The 20,668-nt window shown below is 49.3% G+C and overlaps 1 protein-coding gene across 1 annotated transcript in view; it reads left to right on the top strand.

Annotated features, from left to right (window-relative positions):
- LOC140732477 (flap endonuclease 1-like) overlaps positions 1–14,771 on the top strand; it is a 45,504-nt gene extending 30,733 nt beyond the window's left edge. Inside the window, exons 5-7 of the mRNA XM_073055188.1 lie at positions 7,766–7,795; positions 13,796–13,874; positions 14,330–14,771. Of these exons, the coding sequence (XP_072911289.1) occupies positions 7,766–7,795; positions 13,796–13,874; positions 14,330–14,388 (168 nt within the window). The 3' untranslated portion in view covers positions 14,389–14,771. The remainder of the gene's footprint in view (positions 1–7,765; positions 7,796–13,795; positions 13,875–14,329) is intronic.
- Positions 14,772–20,668: the final 5,897 nt, after the last annotated feature.

The raw sequence follows: 20,668 nt of genomic DNA, 5'->3' as shown, positions 1-20,668 counted from the left end.
GTGATTTTTATAAATAACTGGATGAGGAAGTGGAGGGATGGGTTAGTAAATTTGCTGATGAAACAAAGTTTGGAGGTGTTGTGGATAGTGTGGAGGGCTGTCAGAGCGATGTCAGTGAGACATTGATAGGATGCAAAACTGGGCTGAGAAGTGGTAGATGGAGTTCAACCCAGATAAGTGTGAGGTGGTTCATTTTGGTTGGTCAAGTATGATGGCAGAATATAGCATTAATGGTAAGACTCTTGGCAGTGTGGAGGATCAGAGGGATCTTGGGGTTCGAGTCCATAGGACACTCCAGGTTGCTATGCAGGTTGACTCTGTGGTTAAGAAGGCATACAGTGTATTGGCCTTCATCAACCGTGGGATTGAGTTTAGGAGCTGAGAGATGATGTTACACTATATAGGACCCTGGTCAGACCCCACTTGGAGTACTGTGCTCAGTTCTGGTCACCTCACTACAGGAAGGATGTGGAAACCATAGAAAGGGTGCAGAGGAGATTTACAAGGATGTTGCCTGGATTGGGGAGCATGCTTTATGAGAATAGGTTGAGTGAAGTCGGCCTTTTCTCCTTGGAGCGATGGAGGATGAGAGGTGACCTGATAGAGATGTATAAGATGATGAGAGGCATTGATCGTTTGGATAGTCAGAGGCTTTTCCCCAGGGCTGAAATGGCTAACAAGAGAGGGCACAGTTTTAAGGTGCTTGGAAGTAGGTAGAGAGGAGATGTCAGGGTAAGTTTTTTACACAGAGAATGGTAAGTACATGGAATGGGCTGCCAGCAACGGTGGTGGAGGCAGATACAATAGGGTCTTTTAAGAGACTCCTGGATAGGTACATGGAGCTTAGAAAAATAGAGGGCTATGGGAAACCCTACGTAATTTCTATAGTAAGGACATGTTCCGTACAGCTTTGTGGGCCGAAGGGCCTGAATTGTGCTGTAGGTTTTCTATGTTTCTATTCAATAGGTTTCAATGAGATTCCCCCCCCCCCCCCCCACCTTATTCTAAACTCCAGTGAGTACAGGCCCAGGGCCACCAAACGCTTCTCATACGTTAACCCTTTCATTCCCAGAATCATTCTCATTAACCTCCTCTGGCCCGTCTCCAATGTCAACACATCCTTTCTTAGATAAGGAGCCCAAGAGAAAAGGTGTGCTGACGTTGGAGAGGGTCCAGAGGTGATGTCATCTGCAACACTGCAGAGGAAGGCTGAGTAGAAACCAGCCCCGCAGTCAGGAGAGTGAAGGGGCCTGAGGATGCAGCCCTGTGGAACATCAGTTGCCATCTGTTGGTCTGGAAGCCAAAGATCCAATTGCACAGGAAGGCATTGATACCCCGGGTCCAGTATCTGGAGATTTTTTTAAAATTCTAGTTTTGAAGGCAGAGCTGGAGACAATAAAGGTCAGTGTGTCATCCCTTACCACCCAGATGCTCCAAGGATGGGTGTAGGGCCACAGAGAGGCTGACCACACTACACCTGTTTCAATGTTAGGAGAGTGTACGACTGGATGCTGCGGAGAGAGTCTCACTCTGTGTCTGACCCCAGGAGTGTGTGATGGGACGGTGTGGAGGGAGCTTCACTCTGTGTCTGACCCTGGGAGTGTGTGATGGGACAGTGTGGAGGGAGATTCACTCTGTGTCTGACCCCGGGAGTGTGTGATGGGACAGTGTGGAGGGTGCTTCACTCTGTGTCTGACCCCGGGAGTGTGTGATGGTACAGTGTGGAGGGAGTTTCACTCTGTGTCTGACCCCAAGAGAGTGTGATGGGACGGTGTGGAGGGAGAGCGTTACGGGACGGTGTGGAGGGAGTTTCACTCTGTGTCTGACCCCGGGAGTATGTGGTGGGACGGTGTGGAGGGAGTTTCACTCTGTGTCTGACCCCAGGAGTGTGTGACGGGACGGTGTGGAGGGAGTTTCACTCTTGTGTCTGACCCCGGGAGTGTGTGATGGGACGGTGTGGAGGGAGATTCACTCTGTGTCTGACCCCGAGAGTATGTGGTGGGACGGTGTGGGGGGAGAGCGTGACGGAACGGTGTGGAGGGAGTTTCACTCTGTGTCTGAGCCCAGGAGTGTGTGACGGGACGGTGTGGAGGGAGTTTCACTCTGTGTCTGACCCCGGGAGTGTGTGATGGGACGGTGTGGAGGGAGTTTCACTCTGTGTCTGACCCCGGGAGTGTGTGATGGGACGATGTGGAGGGAGTTTCACTCTGTGTCTGACCCCGGGTGTGTGTGATGGGACGGTGTGGAGGGAGTTTCACTCTGTTTCAGACCCCGAGAGTATGTGGTGGGACGGTGTGGGGGGAGAGCGTGACGGAACGGTGTGGAGGGAGTTTCACTCTGTGTCTGACCCTGGGAGTGTGTGATGGGACAGTGTGGAGGGAGATTCACTCTGTGTCTGACCCCGGGAGTGTGTGATGGGACAGTGTGGAGGGTGCTTCACTCTGTGTCTGACCCCGGGAGTGTGTGATGGTACAGTGTGGAGGGAGTTTCACTCTGTGTCTGACCCCAAGAGAGTGTGATGGGACGGTGTGGAGGGAGAGCGTTACGGGACGGTGTGGAGGGAGTTTCACTCTTGTGTCTGACCCCGGGAGTGTGTGATGGGACGGTGTGGAGGGAGATTCACTCTGTGTCTGACCCCGAGAGTATGTGGTGGGACGGTGTGGGGGGAGAGCGTGACGGAACGGTGTGGAGGGAGTTTCACTCTGTGTCTGACCCCAGGAGTGTGTGACGGGACAGTGTGGAGGGAGTTTCACTCTGTGTCTGACCCCGGGTGTGTGTGATGGGACGGTGTGGAGGGAGTTTCACTCTGTTTCAGACCCCCGGTTTGTATCAGGAATGTTAAAAAAGAAAGACTGAACTCCTCTCTCCGCTGAGGCCAACCTCTTTCCTCTGCCCTGGCTCCCTCGACTCTGCCAACCTCCCAGAAGGGCTGAGTATAGAGATGTCTTCATGTAATCACCAGGTCCCGCTTGGCTGCCTCTCTACAGGAGTTCAAAGCTCCCGGTCTCCAAATGACAGTGTGCCTAGTCTGGAATTAGCCTGATTACAGAGTGAAGCTGGGAGAGAGGGGCGCGTCCCAGCAGAGAGCAGCTGACTGGGGGCAGGAGCTCTGCCGTTGACAGCCCTCTCTGTATAAAGCTGTGTCTGCCTGCCAGCAGATAATGTTCAGGACATCTTTCCCTCTCCCTCCATTCCCAGCGGGTTGACGTCCATCGCTCAGAATGTCCAGCCGGACGCTCCGGGTAAACCTCGTCCTCCTGAGCACTCTGCTACTGCTGCACCCTGGGGGTAAGTGATAAGCTCAAGTGGTGGGATTGTCCGAAGCCCATTCTCCCCTCCCCCTCAGCACAGTTTGATTTGTGTTGTGCAAAAAGGGAGGAAAAGGACTTTTCCCATGTACACGACCTCACTAGTTTTGCACTAATTATCCAATTTAGCTTTTATATATTCTGATTGCAATATATTCCACTCACAGTCCCACCAGTCACGGGGTGGGTGGTACAGACACTCCTGATGATAGCTCACCCTCTGCCTTGCAGCAGGACGGGCCGAATGGCCTCTGGTAGGAGATACAGAAACATCTTAGTCAAGGCAGTAGATCAACAAACAGCTTCTTCCCGAGGGTTGCTGTGCAGCTAAGAAATGCTACACCCCGACTAAGGACAGTTACAGACCATCAGAATCATGTAAATGTGGGAATTGGTTTGATCAAGTCGCACCACACACATTATAAGTATCAGCTTTGCTCAGATTGGAGTAGCACCGTAATCTTGCTCTCTGAGCAATGGCAATAAAGTTCTATTCTCGATAACGGTTCCCACCCCATCTCTCTCACACCTCCCCCTCTCCACACTCCCCTCCCTCTCCCTGCCCATCTCTGCCCCTCTCCCCCTCTACTCAACCCTTCCCCCTCTCCACACTGTCCTCCTCCTCTCCACCCCTCTCTCCCTCTACTCAACCCTTCCCCCTCTCCACACTGTCCTCCTCCTCTCCACCCCTCTCCCCCTCTACTCAACCCTTCCCCCTCTCCACACTGTCCTCCTCCTCTCCACCCCTCTCCCCCTCTACTCAACCCTTCCCCCTCTCCACACTGTCCTCCTCCTCTCCACCCCTCTCCCCCTCTACTCAACCCTTCCCCCTCTCCACACTGTCCTCCTCCTCTCCCCCTCTACTCAACCCTTCCCCCTCTCCACACTGTCCTCCTCTTCTCCACCCCTCTCTCCCTACTCAACCCTTTCCCCTCTCCACACTGTCCTCCTCCTCTCCACCCCTCTCCCCCTCTACTCAACCCTTCCCCCTCTCCACACTGTCCTCCTCCTCTCCACCCCTCTCCCCCTCTACTCAACCCTTCCCCCTCTCCACACTGTCCTCCTCCTCTCCACCCCTCTCCCCCTCTACTCAACCCTTCCCCCTCTCCACACTGTCCTCCTCCTCTCCACCCCTCTCCCCCTCTACTCAACCCTTCCCCCTCTCCACACTGTCCTCCTCCTCTCCACCCCTCTCCCCCTCTACTCAACCCTTCCCCCTCTCCACACTGTCCTCCTCCTCTCCACCCCTCTCTCCCTACTCAACCCTTCCCCCTCTCCACACTGTCCTCCTCCTCTCCACCCCTCTCCCCCTCTACTCAACCCTTCCCCCTCTCCACACTGTCCTCCTCCTCTCCACCCCTCTCCCCCTCTACTCAACCCTTCCCCTCTCTCCACTCCTCTCTCTCCCCCTTTCTCCCCTTCTCTCACTCTGCCCTCCCTCACCGCCCTCCCTCGCCCCCTTCTCTCTTCCCCTTTCTCTCTTCCCCTTTCTCTCCCTCCTTCACCCTCTCCCTTTCCCTCTTTCACTCACTCTCTCCCCCTCCCCTTTCTCTCTTACCCTCTGTACTTCTCACACACACATCCCCTCTTTCACCCTGATCTTCACTCTCTCTCACCTTCACCCTTTCCCTCTTTCTCTCACCCGCCCTCTCTCTCTCACACCCCCTTTTTATCTCTCCCTTTCTGCCTCCCTCACACGCTCTGAATCTCATTTCTCGGAGACTTCAGCCTCGATGGACAGCGTGGTCTGTCCGACGGCGCGCCAAGGCTCTGTGGAGGTGACATTGAAGACCCCACCAAGGGGATTCCCTGTTTGCAAGAAGCCGTCAGCTGAGGGTAGACGGATGTGGGTGGTGCACTGGCCCACGTCTGACCCTGGTGCTGATGGAATTCCCGGGGTCTGGAGTCGGGGCGGCTGAACACCGGCTCCCCACCTCTGGCACTTCACGCGTGGGACGGGGCCGGTCCGTGGGTTCCCAGATGTCTGCCAGCTCGGTTCCGTCACGATGGTGAGGCTGGGACTAGACTGTCCGAGAATGGTGCTGAGGTCGAGGGTGGGCGGGCGGCGGGCTTTCCCTCTTCCTGCCAACCTCGTTACCCACTTCCAACCCATCTCACTTTCCCGGTGCACACCGAACCTCTCTCCACTGACACTGTGTTGACAGCAGCCTTCACTTTTGTCCCTGCAATATCGTGCCCTGGCCGGATACCATTGAAACCCACAGTCCTCCCGGCCATTCCTTCAACTCCTGGTTCCTAGTCTGACCTCTGACCCCATGGCCGTGACTTTTAATTCCATTGAATCTGATCTCTGATCCCTGGGTTCTTCACCTCTGACCTCTGGGCACTGACCTTTGAACAACCCCCCCCCCCCCCCCAAAACTGACCTACTGACCACTGGATAATGCCCTCTCACCCCTGGGTACTGAATCTGGTCTGACCTCCCACCCCCCTCGACACCACCGTTTAAACCCTGGACTGACTTCCCACTGCCTGGACAATAACCCTAGTCACCTGGTCTGACCTTTGACCCCCAGCCACTCCCTGCTGCCCTGGGACGGAACGGTAGAGTCCTAGGGAGTGTTGTAGAACAGAGGGAGCTTGGAGGCAGTTCACAGGTAGACAGGGTGGTGAAGAAGGTGCTTTGACACCCTGGCCTTCATCAGTCAGGTCATAGTGTAGTTGTACAGGAAGGACTTTGCTGAATCCGGACTTGAAATCTGGGCTACAACAGTAGTGTAGTGATTAGTGATGCTGTTAGAACTTGGGGTGTCAGAGTTCAGCTCAGGTGTCCCCTGGGAGCAAGTTGGTACATTCTTCTCTGTGAAAGCGTGGGTTTCCTCCCACAGTACGAACATGGACCCTGTTGGTAGGTCAATTGGTCATTGTAAATATAACCATATAACAATCACAGCATGGAAACAGGCCATCTCGGCCCTTCTAGTCCGTGCCGAACGCTTACTCTCACCTCGTCCCACCTACCTGCACTCAGCAAAAGTAAATTGTTCTGTGATTGGGCTGGGGTTAAGTCAGTGGGTTGCTGGGTGCTGAGGCTCGTTTGGCTAGAAGGGTGTGTTCCAGACTGTATCTCCAAATAAATAAATAAATACTGTGTGCTGTTTTGGTCACCTGCTATCAGAATGCAGCTATTAAACTGGGAGGAGTTCTAACATAGAAAACCTACAGCACAATACAGGCCCTTCAGCCCACAATGCTGTACTGTACTGAATATGTCCCTACCTTAGAAATTACCTAGGGTTACCCACAGCCCTCTGTTTTTCTGAGCTCCATGTACCTATCCAGGAGTTACTTAAAAGACCCTATTGTATCCACCTCCACCACCGTTGCTGGCAGCCCATTCCACGCACTCGCCACTCTCGACATAAAAAACTTACTCCTGACATCTCCTCTGTACTCACTTCCAAGCACCTTAAAACTGTGCCCTCTCGTGCTAGCCATTTCAGCCCTGGGAAAAAGCCTCTGACTATCCACATGATCAATGCCTCTCATCTCTGTCAGGTCACCTCTCATCCTATGCTGCTTTAACGAGAAAAGGCCCAGTTTACTCAATCCCTTCTCATAAGGCATGCTCCCCAATCCAGGCAACATCCTTGTAAATCTCCTCTGCACCCTTTCTATAGTTTCCACATCCTTCCTGTTGTGAGGTGACAGAACTGAGCACAGTACTCCAAGTGGGGTCTGACCAGGGTCCTGTATAGCTGTAATGTTACCTCTCAGCTCATAAACTCAATCCCACGGTTGATGAAGACCAATGCACAGTATGCCTTCTTAACCACAGAGTCAGCCTGCACAGTTTTATGAGGATGTTGCTGGGATTCGAGGGACTGGATTACAGAGAGAGGTTAAGCAGGTAGGAACATTTTTCACTGCAGTGTTGGAAACTGAGGGTGACCTTATAAAGGGTAGGTTAGGACTTCATTCCTTAGAACATTGGATATTGAGGAGGTGATCTTATCTGGAGACGCAGAGTAAATGCACACAGTCTTTATCCCAGTGTTGGAGAATCAAGAACCAGAGGGCTCAGATTTAAGGTGAGAGGGGAGAGATTTAATAGGAACCTGAGGGACAACTTCTTCACCCAGACAGTGGTTAGTGTTTGGATCCAGCTGCCGGGGAAGGGGTGGAGGCAGGTACAGTAACAACCTTTAAAAGGCACTTGGACAGGTTCATGGACACAGGCAAGTGAGACGGGTGTGGATGGGATTAGAACAACACACACAAAATGCTGGTGGAACACAGCAGGCCAGGCAGCATCTATAAGGAGAAGCACTGTTGACGTTTCGGGCCGAGACCCTTTGTCAAGACTGGGGTTAGCCCTGTTTCTGTCTGACCGCTCTTTAACTCTTTCTGTCACCCTTCCTGCTTGGGAAGGAGCTCCCAGCTGTCCCCTGGCCCAAGTCCAGGCTGTAACGGACCTTTCTCCTTTTCTCTTTTAGATGCCCATCCGCTGGAGGGAGAACAGACAGGTGGGTACATTCTTCAGCCCCTGGGCACACTGCTGGCAATGGGGTGGTTTCCAGCCTGCCCTATCCGATCTGGGCATCACAGGTCACAGCTACATACCTCGCACACCCCTGTCTACCCCGGGAGAAGGAAGGGGTGAGCCGCCTTCTTAAACGGCTCCAGTCCCTCTGGTGAAGGTGCTGGTGGGGAAGGAGTTCTGAGGTCTTACAGCACAGTACAGGCCCTTTGGCCCACAATATTGTGTCTACTTTTTAACCTACTCCAAGCTTGTCAAACGTGGCTGACAAGGGAAAAACAAAGCAAAAGAGAGTTAATACAACAAGGCAAAATTTAGTGGGAAGTTAGAGGATTGGGAAGCTTTCAAAACCTATGGGGAGCACCTTAAAGCATCATTAGGAGGGAAAAGATGAAAAATGAAAGCAAGCTTGCAAACTATAGCAAGGTGTACAGTAAAAGCTTTTTCAAGAATGTAAAAATTAAAAGAGAGATGAGAGTGGATACAGGACCACTAGAAAATGAGGCAGGAGAAATATTAATGGGGGACAAGGAGATAGCAGATGAACTAAATGAGTATTTTGCTTCAGTCTTCGCTGTGGAAGACACTAGCAGGGTGCCAGATGTTGAAGTGTGTGACAGAAGAGAAGTGGGTGTAGTTACTGTTACAAAGGAGAAGGTGCTCAAACAGCTGAAAGACCCAAGGATACATAAGTCACCCGGACCAGATGAACTGCTCCCTAGGGTTCTGAAAGAGGTAATGTTAGAGATTGTGGAGGCATTAGAAATGATCTTTCAAAACGCACTGGACTCCGGCATGGTGCCAGAGAACTGGAAAACTGCAAATGTCACTCCACTCTTTCAGAAAGGAGGAAGGCAGTAGAAAGGAAATTCTAGACCAGTTAGCCTGACCTCAGTGGTTGGGAAGATGTTGGAGTCACTTGTTAAGGATGAGGTGATGGAGTACTTGGTGACACAGGACAAGATAGTACAAAGTCAGCATGGTTTCCTTCAGGGAAAATCCTACCTGACAAACCTGTTGGAGTTCCTTGAAGAGATTACAAGTAGGTTAGATAAAGGGGATGCAATGGATGTTGTATATATGGACTTTCAGAGGGCCTTTGACAAGGTGCCAAAAGTCTGCTTAACAAGTTAAGAGCCCATGGTATTACAGGAAAGTTACTAACATGATTACAGCATTGGCTGATTGGTAGGAAACAGCGAGTGGGAATAAAAGGATCCTTTTCTGGTTGGGAGCCAGTGACGAGTGGTGTTCTGCAGGGGTCGGTGTTGGGACCTCTTCTTTTCATGCTGTATATAAATCATTTAGATGACAGAAAAGTGGCTTTGTTGCCAAGTTTGCAGATTCTATGAAGATTGGTGGAGGGGCAGGTAGTGTTGAGAAAACAGGTAGGATGCAGGACAAGTTAGGAGAATGGGCAAAAAAGTGGCAAATGAAATACAATGTTGGAAAATTCACCATCATGCACTTTGGTAGTAGAAATAAATTTGCGGACTATTTTCTAAATGGGGAGAAAATCCAAAAATCTGAGATGCAAAGGGACTTGGGAGTCCTTGTGCAGAACACCCTAAAGGTTAACTTGCAGGTTGAGCTGGTGGTGAGGAAGGCAAATGCAAAGTCAGCATTCATTTCAAGAGGTCTAGAATACAAGAGCAGGGATGTGATGCTGAGGCTTTATAAGGTTCTGGTGAGGCCTCACCTTGAGTGTTGTGAACAGTTCTGGGCTCCTCATCTAAGAAAAGATGTGCTGGTATTGGAGAGGGTCCAGAGGAGGTTCACAAGGATGATTTTGGGAATGAAAGGGTTATCATACGAGGAATGTCTGATAGTTCTGGGACTGTACTCACTGGACTTTAGTAGGATGAGGGGGTATAACAGGTAGACCTGTTGCCTTGACGTCGCACGTGATGAAGACCATGGAGCGGCTGATAATACAGAATCTGAGGCCACAAACCAGGCACGCCCAGGATCCTCTTGGTGGGAGTGGAGGATGCTATCACGTATTTGCTGCACAAATCACTCTCTCACCTAGAGGGGGTCAGTTGTGCAGTGAGGATTACATTCCTTGACTTCTCTAGTGCCTTTAACACCATCCAGCCCAAGATCTTAAGGCACAAACTAACGGAGATGGGAGTAGACTCGTCTTAATAAGCTGGTAAGGAAGGCGGGCTCTGTCGTGGGCAAAGTACTGGAGAGTTTAACATTGGTAGCTGAGCGAAGGGCGCTGAGTAGGCTACGGTCAATTATGGATAACTCTGAACATCCTCTACATAGCACCATCCAGAGACAGAGAAGCAGTTTCAGCGACAGGTTACTATCGATGCAATGCTCCTCAGACAGGATGAAGAGGTCAATACTCCCCAATGCCATTAGGCTTTACAATTCTACCGCCAGGACTTAAGAACTTTTTAAAAGCTATTATTAATGCTTTTTGAGATAGTGATTTAGATGCATATCATATTTTTTACTGAGTTAAGTATTGTATGTAATTAGTTTTGCTACAACAAGTGTATGGGACATTGGAAAAAAGTTGAATTTCCCCATGGGGATGAATAAAGTATCTATCTATCTATTTCATTGAAACCTTTCAAATGTTGAAAGGCCTAGACAGAGTAAATGCGGAAAAGATGTTTCCCATGATGGGGGAGCCTAGGATAAGCGGGGAGTCCATTTAAAACACAGATACAGAGAAATATCTTTAGCCAGAGGGTGTGTAAGTTGTTACCACGTGTAGCTGTGGAGGCCAGGTCTTTAGGTGTATTTAAGGCAGAGATTGACAGGTTCTTGACTGGACACGGCATCAAAGGTTACAGGGAGAAGGCTGGGGAGCGGGGCTGAGGAGGGGGAAAAGGATCAGTTAAGATTGAATGGTGGAGCAGACACAATGGGCCAAAAGGCCTAATTCTACTTCTATGTCTTAAGATCTAAGATCAATTTAACCCTTCCCCCCCCCCACATAACCATCCATTTTTCTATCATCCATGTGCCTGTCTGATCTATCTGCTTCTACCATCACCCTGGAAGTGTGTAACATGCATCCACCACACTCTGTGGAAGATATTTACCTCTGACATCCCATGAGAGTGACAAAAGTGCTGACCTGACTACAACAGTTCTTATCGGCAACATATCTGAGAAAGCTTCTGATATGTTAATCAGGTAATTACTTGATTAACTAGTTTTAAGCTAGAAGAGAGTTGAAGGAGCTTCAGGAAAGTTGCAAGCATTTGGCTCTTGTGAGTGTGAAGAACCAGAATCTACTCTGCTTGCGGTAAGGTTATCATCATGAATTTCAAGTGGGAGATAAAAAGCTGCTTGTAAACATAGATGCAACAACCAAAGCCCAGATGGGTGAATGGAAGGTCTTAAAGGAAGGAGTCAATGGAGATAGAAAAACAGAGGATTTGTCAGATGATGCTGTGGATGAGGAAACCAAGAGGAGAGATCAGATGGTAAAGGGAGCAATAGAAGGATTGATAAGAGGATTCGCCAGTGAACTCAATGCACCTTCCCAAGATCAGGATGCACAAACTAAAAGAAAAAGGAAACTGAAAAAAAGAAAGACAAGAAGTTGAAAAGGAGAAAAGGGATAGAAAGACAGAATGCAAGCGAGAAAGAGAGAAGGAACGTGAGAAAGAAAAAGTAAGGGATTGAAGTAGATAAGGGGGAAAAGGAGCAGAAAGGTATCCCGAGCTGTCAGAACAAGTTCTTACAGTCTTAGAATCAAATCCTACAACCACCACGGAGGAGGCCCCAGGCCTCAGATTGTTTCACAGCCATGAATCTCACCTGCCAAGCAGATTAAACCAGGGATTAAATCTTTAGGCCTAAATGGGACCATTTAAATTTACTATGCTGTGGATGTCTGTGTATAGTAGTGTATTATATAGTATACTGTGTATAATGTTGAGATGTATTCTATATTGAGCTAAGCAAGGGAGAGTGTTGCATATTTCATATTAGCAATATTGTAAATATATTGTTTGATTAAGCATTCTTTGTTATTAACAGAATGCATTGTGGGTTATATGTAAAAGTATGTACATGGCCTACGTCATCACGCCACCTTGTAATACGAGCACACCTTGCTTAAGGTAAAAAATGAAGTTAGACTCACATTCTGGACTCTTTTGTTTTTATTTTGTTTCATGTTTTGGAGTTACAAAACATAGCAGTGATGTTGAGGAAGTTTTAAATGAACCCGAGACTACTACCTACTTGTTGAAGTGCAGCAGGAAAGTCGAGTTGAAACAAAGTGCAGCACGTTTCCATGAGGTGCGTTTGATGGCTCTGAATGGGGACCTCATTGAAAACTATCAAATATGGAAAGACCTCGACATAGTGGGTGTGGAGAGGATGTTTCCTATAGTGGGGGAGTCTAGAACCAGGGGGTAAAGTCTCAGAATAGAGAGACATCTGTTTAGAACAAAGATGAGGAGGAATTTCTTTAGCCAGAGGTGGAGAATCTGTGGAATTCATTGCCACATACTGTCATTGGATATATTTCAAGTGGAGGTTGATAGGTTCTTAATTAGTCAGGATGCCAAAGGTTACAGGGAGAAGACAGGTGAATGGGGTTGAGAGGGATAAATCAGTCATGATGGAATGGCTGAGCAGACTTGATGGGCTGAATGGCCTATTTCTGCTCCCATGTCTTATGAAAGAGATAGAGGTATAGAGCACCCTGGTGCAGAATTCTAAGAGATCTAGGGGAGCATCTTCACCCTCATTCCAAAGATGTAAGGGTTGGGGTTAGTGTGTTGTGAGATGCTACATTTTTGTTTGGTTACATGCCCCAGCAAGTTAACGATTTAACCCTAGCCTAACCACAGGGCAATTTACAATGACCTACTGACTGGTACGTCTTTGGATTGTGCGAGGAAACCCTCGCACAGGTGGTGGAATTGAACTCGGAACTCCCTCGCCCCGAGCTGTAATAGCGTCATGCTACGTTGCTGTGAGACCAGAAGCGTGGCGACACTTACGGGCTGCCCTCACCATGTCCTCGGACTGTCTGCATCATCGACACAAGTGACGCTGCGTGTTTCAATGTTTTGGCAAATAAAGGTCATCTTTAAACAGTACGGAGGAAAAACAAGCACCCACGCGGACATGGGGAGAACGTCCAAACTCCGGACACACAGTGGTGGAATTGAACCCCGATCACTGGCAGTGTAAGGCGTTACACGGACCGCTAGCGGTGAGGATGTAGATCAGGTGGGCCACCTTGTCCTGGAGAGAGTCGAGCCCTTCGAGAGTTACAGGAGCTGCACTCACCCAGGCGAGTGAGGAGTGTCATTTTGGAGAGACCCAGGGAATCCCTCTGTCCCAGCCAATCAGAGGCTGGTGAACAGTGCGGGGGGTTTCTCTGATTGGCTTTGCCATCCCTGTCCAATCATGAGTGAGCCCTTGGTGGGTGCATTGGGTAGCGTTGCTCCCTCCCTGCTGTAGATTCCCAGGTTTGACCCCACAACCTATGGACTCTTCATCTCTTGTTCTCGATATTTATTCATTATTATGTGTCTCTTTGTATTTGCAGTTTATTGTCTCTTACACATTGGTTATTTGTCCTGTTGTGTCTGGCCTTTCATTGATTCTACTGTATTTCTCTGTACGTACTGTGAATGCCCACAAGAAAATGAATCTCAGGGTTGTATATGGTGACATATAGTATGCACTTTGATAGTAAATTTACTTTGAACCAAGTAACAGATGACCGTCTAGACTCCAGACAGGGAAGTAGTGGTGGAGGGGCTCTGCCCTCTTACTTCCCTACCCCCTCTATCCTCCCCCTTCTACCTCTTCAGGACCCACACTCTTGCCTTTTACCCTCCAAGTACACTTACTCCCCACCGCACATTGCCTCATCCCACCCTACACCTCTGACCCCTTACCCACCCACCACTTCTCACCCTTCCCCTTACACCTCACCCCTCACTCCTTGCCCATCCCAGCAGTTCTCACCGCTCTGTCTGATTTCTTGCAGATATATTCCTGGACCAGGACACCGCCAGCGAATTCCTGGGAGATGACAGATCGAGTGAGGTCAACGACTTCCTGGAGAGGTGAGGGTTCTGTGTGCAGTGGGCGTGAGAACGGGGACAGGTTAGTGAGAAAGGGATGGAGAGAGATATAAAAGCTAGAGGTTTGGAGGGAGAGGTAGAGAAAGAGAGAGTGAATGAGAGAGTGTAGGGAAGGAGGGTAATGGAGGGATAGAGTGGGGAGAATGAGGTCAGGGAGGGAGGGAGGGGAATGAATTTACAGAGGGAGGAGAGAGAGGTTTCAGAAAAAGTGGGAAGAGCAGAGAGAGAAAGGGAGGCAGGGAGATGGAGGGAGAGGCGTGGAGAACAGAGGGAGAGGGGAGGGTTAGGCAAACAGGCAGATGGAGGGAGGGGAGACGGAGGGTAGGAGAGGAGAGATGGAGGGTGAGAGGATAGGGAGGGGACAGAGGGGGAGGGGGAGAAGGATGGTGATGAAAGGAACTAGGTCAGTAAATCCAGCTTTCTGTTTCTGGTCACAGCATCACGGAAAATGTGGAGAATGCCTGGGAAAAAGTCAAGGAAGTCTTTGAGGAGATAACAGACTTTGAAATTGTTGGGTAACACGAGGACATTCGCAGGGCTGGATCATGGACCGATGGACAGGACAGCAAACAGACTGAGAAAGGATACTGCCTGAGATGTACAGACTCCTGTGGCATCTTCACTCTGTGTGTGTGTGTGTGTGTGTGTGTGTGTGTGTGTGTGTGTGTGTGTGTGTGTGTGTGTGTGTGTGTGTGTGTGTGTGTGTGTGTGTGTGTGTGTGTGTGTGTGTGTGTGTGTGTGTGTGTGTGTGTGTGTGAGACCCCATCTTTGTACAGTGGGGTATATGAGTGAGTGTGTGTGTCTGTGTGCCTCTCCCCTTCCAGCACCCAGTGTGTACAAGAATACAGTGATTTTAAATAAAGACTCTCTTTTCCTGTGTCCCCTGCCTCTCTGAACTCTGCACTGTCATCAGTGAACGGTGGGACCACTCGGAAGGGCATTGCTGTGGACTGCTTCATCAGCTCTGGCAGAGGGAGGGGGAGGGGCTGTACATTCTGACACTAGAGACAGGTTGGGTTCACCACCAAGCTGTCCTCCTTGGAACTCTGTTGCAGAGAAAGTCTGTGTCTAAAATACCCTGACTCAGACAGAGCTGTACCACACTGGAACAGGCCCTACAGCTGATCTGTCTGTCTACACCAATCCTATCTGCCCACTTTAGAGCCATGTCTTTCTGTGCCTTGCCTATGTAAGTGTCTGTCTAAATTCCTCTTAAAATGATCTGTTTCTATGTTCTCCTCTGACAGAGGGTTCCACAATAACAATCACTCTCCATATGAAAAGAAAACTGCCCTCAGATCCAGTTGAAGCCTCCTCTTCTCTCATCAAGCCAATGCCCACTTGCATGAGATACTCCATCAAGGGAGGACGAGTCCATCTACGTACTTCCAACCTGATGGCATCAACAACAATTTCTCCTTACAGTAGTTTTTTTTCTGTCTTTTCGTTTTGCCCATCCCTTCCCTCTTCTTCCATTTAGCACTCTGGGTTCCCACCTCTTCTCCTCACATGCCCATCACCTCCGCCTGCAGTCCCTTTTCCCCATTCTCCCATGGTCCACTTTCCTCTCATCAGATTCCTTCCTCTCCAGCCCTTTGCCTTTCTCACCCACCTGGCTTCACCCATCACCTTCCAGCGGGTCCTCCTTCCCCCCCCCCCCCCCCCCCCCCCGCCCACCAAACTTAGATAGATGATAGATAGATAGATAGATAGATACTTTATTCATCCCCATGGGGAAATTCAACTTTTTTTCCAATGTCCCATACACTTGTTGTAGCAAAACTAATTACATACAATACTTAACTCAGTAAAAAATATGATATGCATCTAAATCACTATCTCAAAAAGCATTAATAATAGCTTTTAAAAGGTTCTTAGGTCCTGGCAGTAGAATTGTAAAGCCTAATGGCATTGGGGAGTATTGACCTCTTCATCCTGTCTGAGGAGCATTGCATCGATAGTAACCTGTCGCTGAAACTGCTTCTCTGTCTCTGGATGGTGCTATGTAGAGGATGTTCAGAGTTATCCATAATTGACCGTAGCCTACTCAGCGCCCTTCGCTCAGCTACCGATGTTAAACTCTCGAGTACTTTGCCCACGACAGAGCCCGCCTTCCTTACCAGCTTATTAAGACGTGAGGCGTCCCTCTTCTTAATGCTTCCTCCCCAACACGCCACCACAAAGAAGAGGGAGCTCTCCACAACTGACCTATAGAACATCTTCAGCATCTCACTACAGACATTGAATGACGCCAACCTTCTTAGGAAGTACAGTCGACTCTGTGCCTTCCTGCACAAGGCATCTGTGTTGGCAGTCCAGTCTAGCTTCTCGTCTAACTGTACTCCCAGATACTTGTAGGTCTTAACCTGCTCCACACATTCTCCATTAATGATCACTGGCTCCATATGAGGCCTAGATCTCCTAAAGTCCACCACCATCTCCTTGGTCTTGGTGATATTGAGACGCAGGTAGTTTGAGTTGCACCATATCACAAAGTCCTGTATCAGTTTCCTATACTCCTCCTCCTGTCCATTCCTGACACACCCCACTATGGCCGTGTCATCAGCGAACTTCTGCACATGGCAGGACTCCGAGTTATATTGGAAGTCTGATGTGTACAGGGTGAACAGGACCGGAGAGAGTACGGTTCCCTGCGGCGCTCCTGTGCTGCTGACCACCGTGTCAGACCTACAGTCTCCCAACCGCACATACTGAGGTCTATCTGAGGATATTCTGCTTGCGCTTCCAGTCCTGATAAAGAGTCTCAGTCTGGAACGCCGACTGATTAAACATCTCCATAAAGGCTGCCAGACCTGCTGAGTTTGACAGCATCTTGAGTGTTGGTTCCAGCATCTGCAGAATCTCTTCTGTTTTAGACTATCAACCCTTCTGTGCTTGATAAACGTATAAATGTCCATCAGAACAGCCCCGTAACACTACACAGAAACGCCTTCAATGCCTCTCACGGCGGGGAGGGTAATACAGGTGAGAGAGGCAAATCTGAAATCACCTGCAGCCTCGTTCCAGGCTGTGATGCAACCAGTCAGAAGGATCCCCATTGTACACTGTAGATGGGATAATGATGCTCCTCACCGTTCACTGTAGATGGGATGACAATGTTCCCCAGTGCACATTGTAGATGGGATGACAATGTTCCCCAGTGTACACTGTAGATGGGATGACAATGTTCCCCAGTGCACACTGTAGATGGGATGATGATGTTCCTCACCATTCATTGTAGATGGGATGACAATGTTCCCCAGTGCACACTGTAGATGGGATGACAATGTTCCCCAGTGTACACTGTAGATGGGATGACAATGTTCCCCAGTGCACACTGTAGATGGGATGATGATGTTCCTCACCGTTCATTGTAGATGGGATGACAATGTTCCCCAGCGTACACAGTAGATGGGATGACAATGTTCCCCAGTGCACACTGTAGATGGGATGATGACGTTCCTCACTGTTCACTGTAGATGGGATGAGAATGTTCCCCAGTGCACACTGTAGATGGGATGACAATGTCCCCCAGTGTACACTGTAGATGGGATGACAATGTTCCCCAGTGCACACTGTAGATGGGATTACGATGTTCCCCAGTGTACACTGTAGATGGGATGACAATGTCCCCCAGTGTACACTGTAGATGGGATGACAATGTTCCCCAGTGCACACTGTAGATGGGATGACAATGTTCCCCAGTGCACACTGTAGATGGGATGATGATGTTCCTCACTGTTCACTGTAGATGGGATGACAATGTCCCCCAGTGTACACTGTAGATGGGATGACAATGTTCCCCAGTGCACACTGTAGATGGGATTACGATGTTCCCCAGTGTACACTGTAGGTGGGATGACAATGTTCCCCAGTGCACACTGTAGATGGGATGATGATGTTCCTCACTGTTCACTGTAGATGGGATGACAATGTTCCCCAGTTCACAGTGTAGATGGGATGACAATGTTCCCCAGTGCACAGTGTAGATGGGATGACAATGTTCCCCAGTGCACAGTGCAGATGGGATGACAATGTTTCCCAGTGCACAGTGTAGATGGGATGATGATGCTCCCAGTGCACAGTGTAGATGGGATGAAGATGCTCCCAGTGCACAGTGTAGATGGGATGACACTGTTCCCCAGTGCACAGTGTAGATGGGATGAAGATGCTCCCAGTGCACAGTGTAGATGGGATGACAATGTTCCCCAGTGCACAGTGTAGATGGGATGATGATGCTCCCAGTGCACAGTGTAGATGGGATGAAGATGCTCCACGGTGTACACTGTAACCTGCCTTTTCCCCTCCTCCTGTCAGTAGAAACAGTTCCGCTGGGATTAGTAGCAAAGCCACACGTGAAGGCCAGGAGCTGGATTTGGTTGTCAGAGGGTATTTGAGGCACACACCATTGGGTGCATTTACTAGGTAGTGGGAGCTCATCCTCACTACCATCAGCTCCTTCCTCTGGCTATGACAATCTTAAGGAACCATATCTCAGTACATGTGACAATAATAAACCCATTTCAATTGATTAATAGACTCGCATAGCATAGAATAGTTCTGTTAACACTCATACTTCTGGTAAGATGATGGGGCCAATCTAAGGTGTTCTTGTCTTTTTTTAAATGTATTTTGTATGCTCACGAGACCCTGCTGGACATTAAGAACCCAGTCAGTGAGTTGCTTGTTGGCGGAGAAACTGAAGGAGCTGCACTTGGTTTGGACTGGGTGGATTTGGTATGCTGTCGAATAGCAATAGCTTAGTCACTTTTCTTCTGACCCTGTTGAACATTGGTAATGTGGAACACTGCAAGCCCAGTTCACTGATTCTTCAGTGCAGAAATGGAGGAGCTGCGATGCCTTGGTTGTAGCGAGGACTAGGCCTCAAGCTGCAGTGCTTGCACTGTCCAGGGAGAGGGACGTCAAAATGGGTGCTGGAGGTGTCAGAGGGGCTGGCAGTGTTTGCTCGGCAGAGGATGGGCTGTGTCGTATTTGGCTGCAGATTGCTGAGGCATTTATGGACTCAGGGACTTGGACTCTGTTCTTTTTAGTGTGACTGTGTCTTGTATGTGCTGTGTGTCCCTACTGTGCAGACAGTGGGGGAGCTCTGTGGCTTCAGTTGTTATGAAGGCTAGGCCCAGGCCACGGTCTTTCCTACTCACAGACATTCACAGCAGCGGCATCAGAGTTAGAGCTGTTTTCCAGTGTTCGCTTGGCAGAATACAAGCTGTATTGTGTTTGCAGACTGCTGGATTCAGGAGCTTGGACTGTATTTTACAGCTAGTGAAATTATATGTGCTGTCTGCCTTGTGTTGTGGGTGACTGTTGGTACTGTGTTTTGCACCTTGTCCCCAGAGGAACGCTGTTTTGTTTGGCTGTATTCATGGGTGTTCAAAGGTTCATTTATTATCAAAGCATGTCTCCATCTATAACTCAAAGAAACAATATGAGCGTCATTCAAAGAGAAACATCAAACCCTCTGCCTGTAAAAACAAACTCCTATCATCAACCCCCCAAAATACCCCCACACCCCATGTATAGCTGAATAACAATTAAAACTTGGACTAAAGTCCTACCTCTGTCCAAACTCTTCTATAAATCAATCTCTCAAGACCTGGCAACATCCTTGTAAACCTATAACATCCTCTCAGAGGGCACAAGCGGAACTCACTCTGCAAAGGGCTGTAATTGTTCTATCTATTTATGGTTAGTTAGCCACCAAAGCATCAGGAGATGGCATTGATGGGATGGGGAGTTGGAGGGGCCAATTTCCCTCTCCTTGCTTCCTCCTCTTATCCCTCCTCATTGCCGGAGGAAGTGCATCAGTTTAAATCATCTACAGGGGTAAGCCCCCATTTGGCGCAATTAGTGGTTCTCTAACCCGCGACTGAGTTCCCACGTGACCAAAGCCCCACTCATCCACGTGATCCGCTCCCCTCCTTCGACCTGAACAGCATCGGCTCCCACGTGACTCGCTCCCAATCCTCACACTGGCGCCTGACATCATCTCAGTGCGTTACCCCGGCAACCGCCGACTCTCTCCCTGGCAAATCTCACCTCTAATCTCCAGTCCTGGCGAAGGGTTTCGGCCTGAAACGTCGACTGTGCTCTTTTCCAAACATGCTGCCTGGCCTGCTGAGTTCCTCCAGCATTTTAGAAACATAGAAAACCCACAGCACAATACAGGCCCTTCAGCCCACAAAGTTGTGCCAAACATGCCCCTGCCTTAGAAATTACTAGGCTTACCTATAGCCCTCTATTTTTCTAAGCTCCATGTACCTATCTAAAAGTCTCTTAAAAGACCCTATCGTATCCACCTCCACCACCATTGCCGGCAGCCTATTCCACACACTCACCACTCTGTGTAAAAAACTTACCCCTGTTCTACCCCACCAGCACCTTAAACCTGTATCATCTTGTGGCAACTATTTCAGCCCTGGGAAAAAGCCTCTGACTATCCACTCTCATCATCTCATACACCTCTATCAGGTCACCTCTCATCCTCCTTCGTTCCAAGGAGAAAAGGCCGACTTCACTCAATCTATTCTCATAAGGCATGCTCCCCAATCCAGGCAATATCCTTGTAAATCTCCTCTGCACCCTTTCTATGGCTTCCACATCCTTCCTGTAGTGAGGTGACCAGAACTGAGCACAGTACCCCAAGTGGGGTCTGACCAGGGTCCTATATAGTGCAACATCATCTCTCAGCTCCTAAACTCAATCCCACGATTTATGAAGGCCAATGCACTGCATGCCTTCTTAACCACAGGGTCAAC

The sequence above is a fragment of the Hemitrygon akajei genome, chromosome 8 (genome assembly GCF_048418815.1).
Source record: "Hemitrygon akajei chromosome 8, sHemAka1.3, whole genome shotgun sequence".
Lineage (NCBI taxonomy): Eukaryota > Metazoa > Chordata > Chondrichthyes > Myliobatiformes > Dasyatidae > Hemitrygon > Hemitrygon akajei.
The sequence above is the reverse complement of the archived record's forward strand: the minus strand, read 5'-3'. Positions and strand labels throughout refer to the sequence as shown.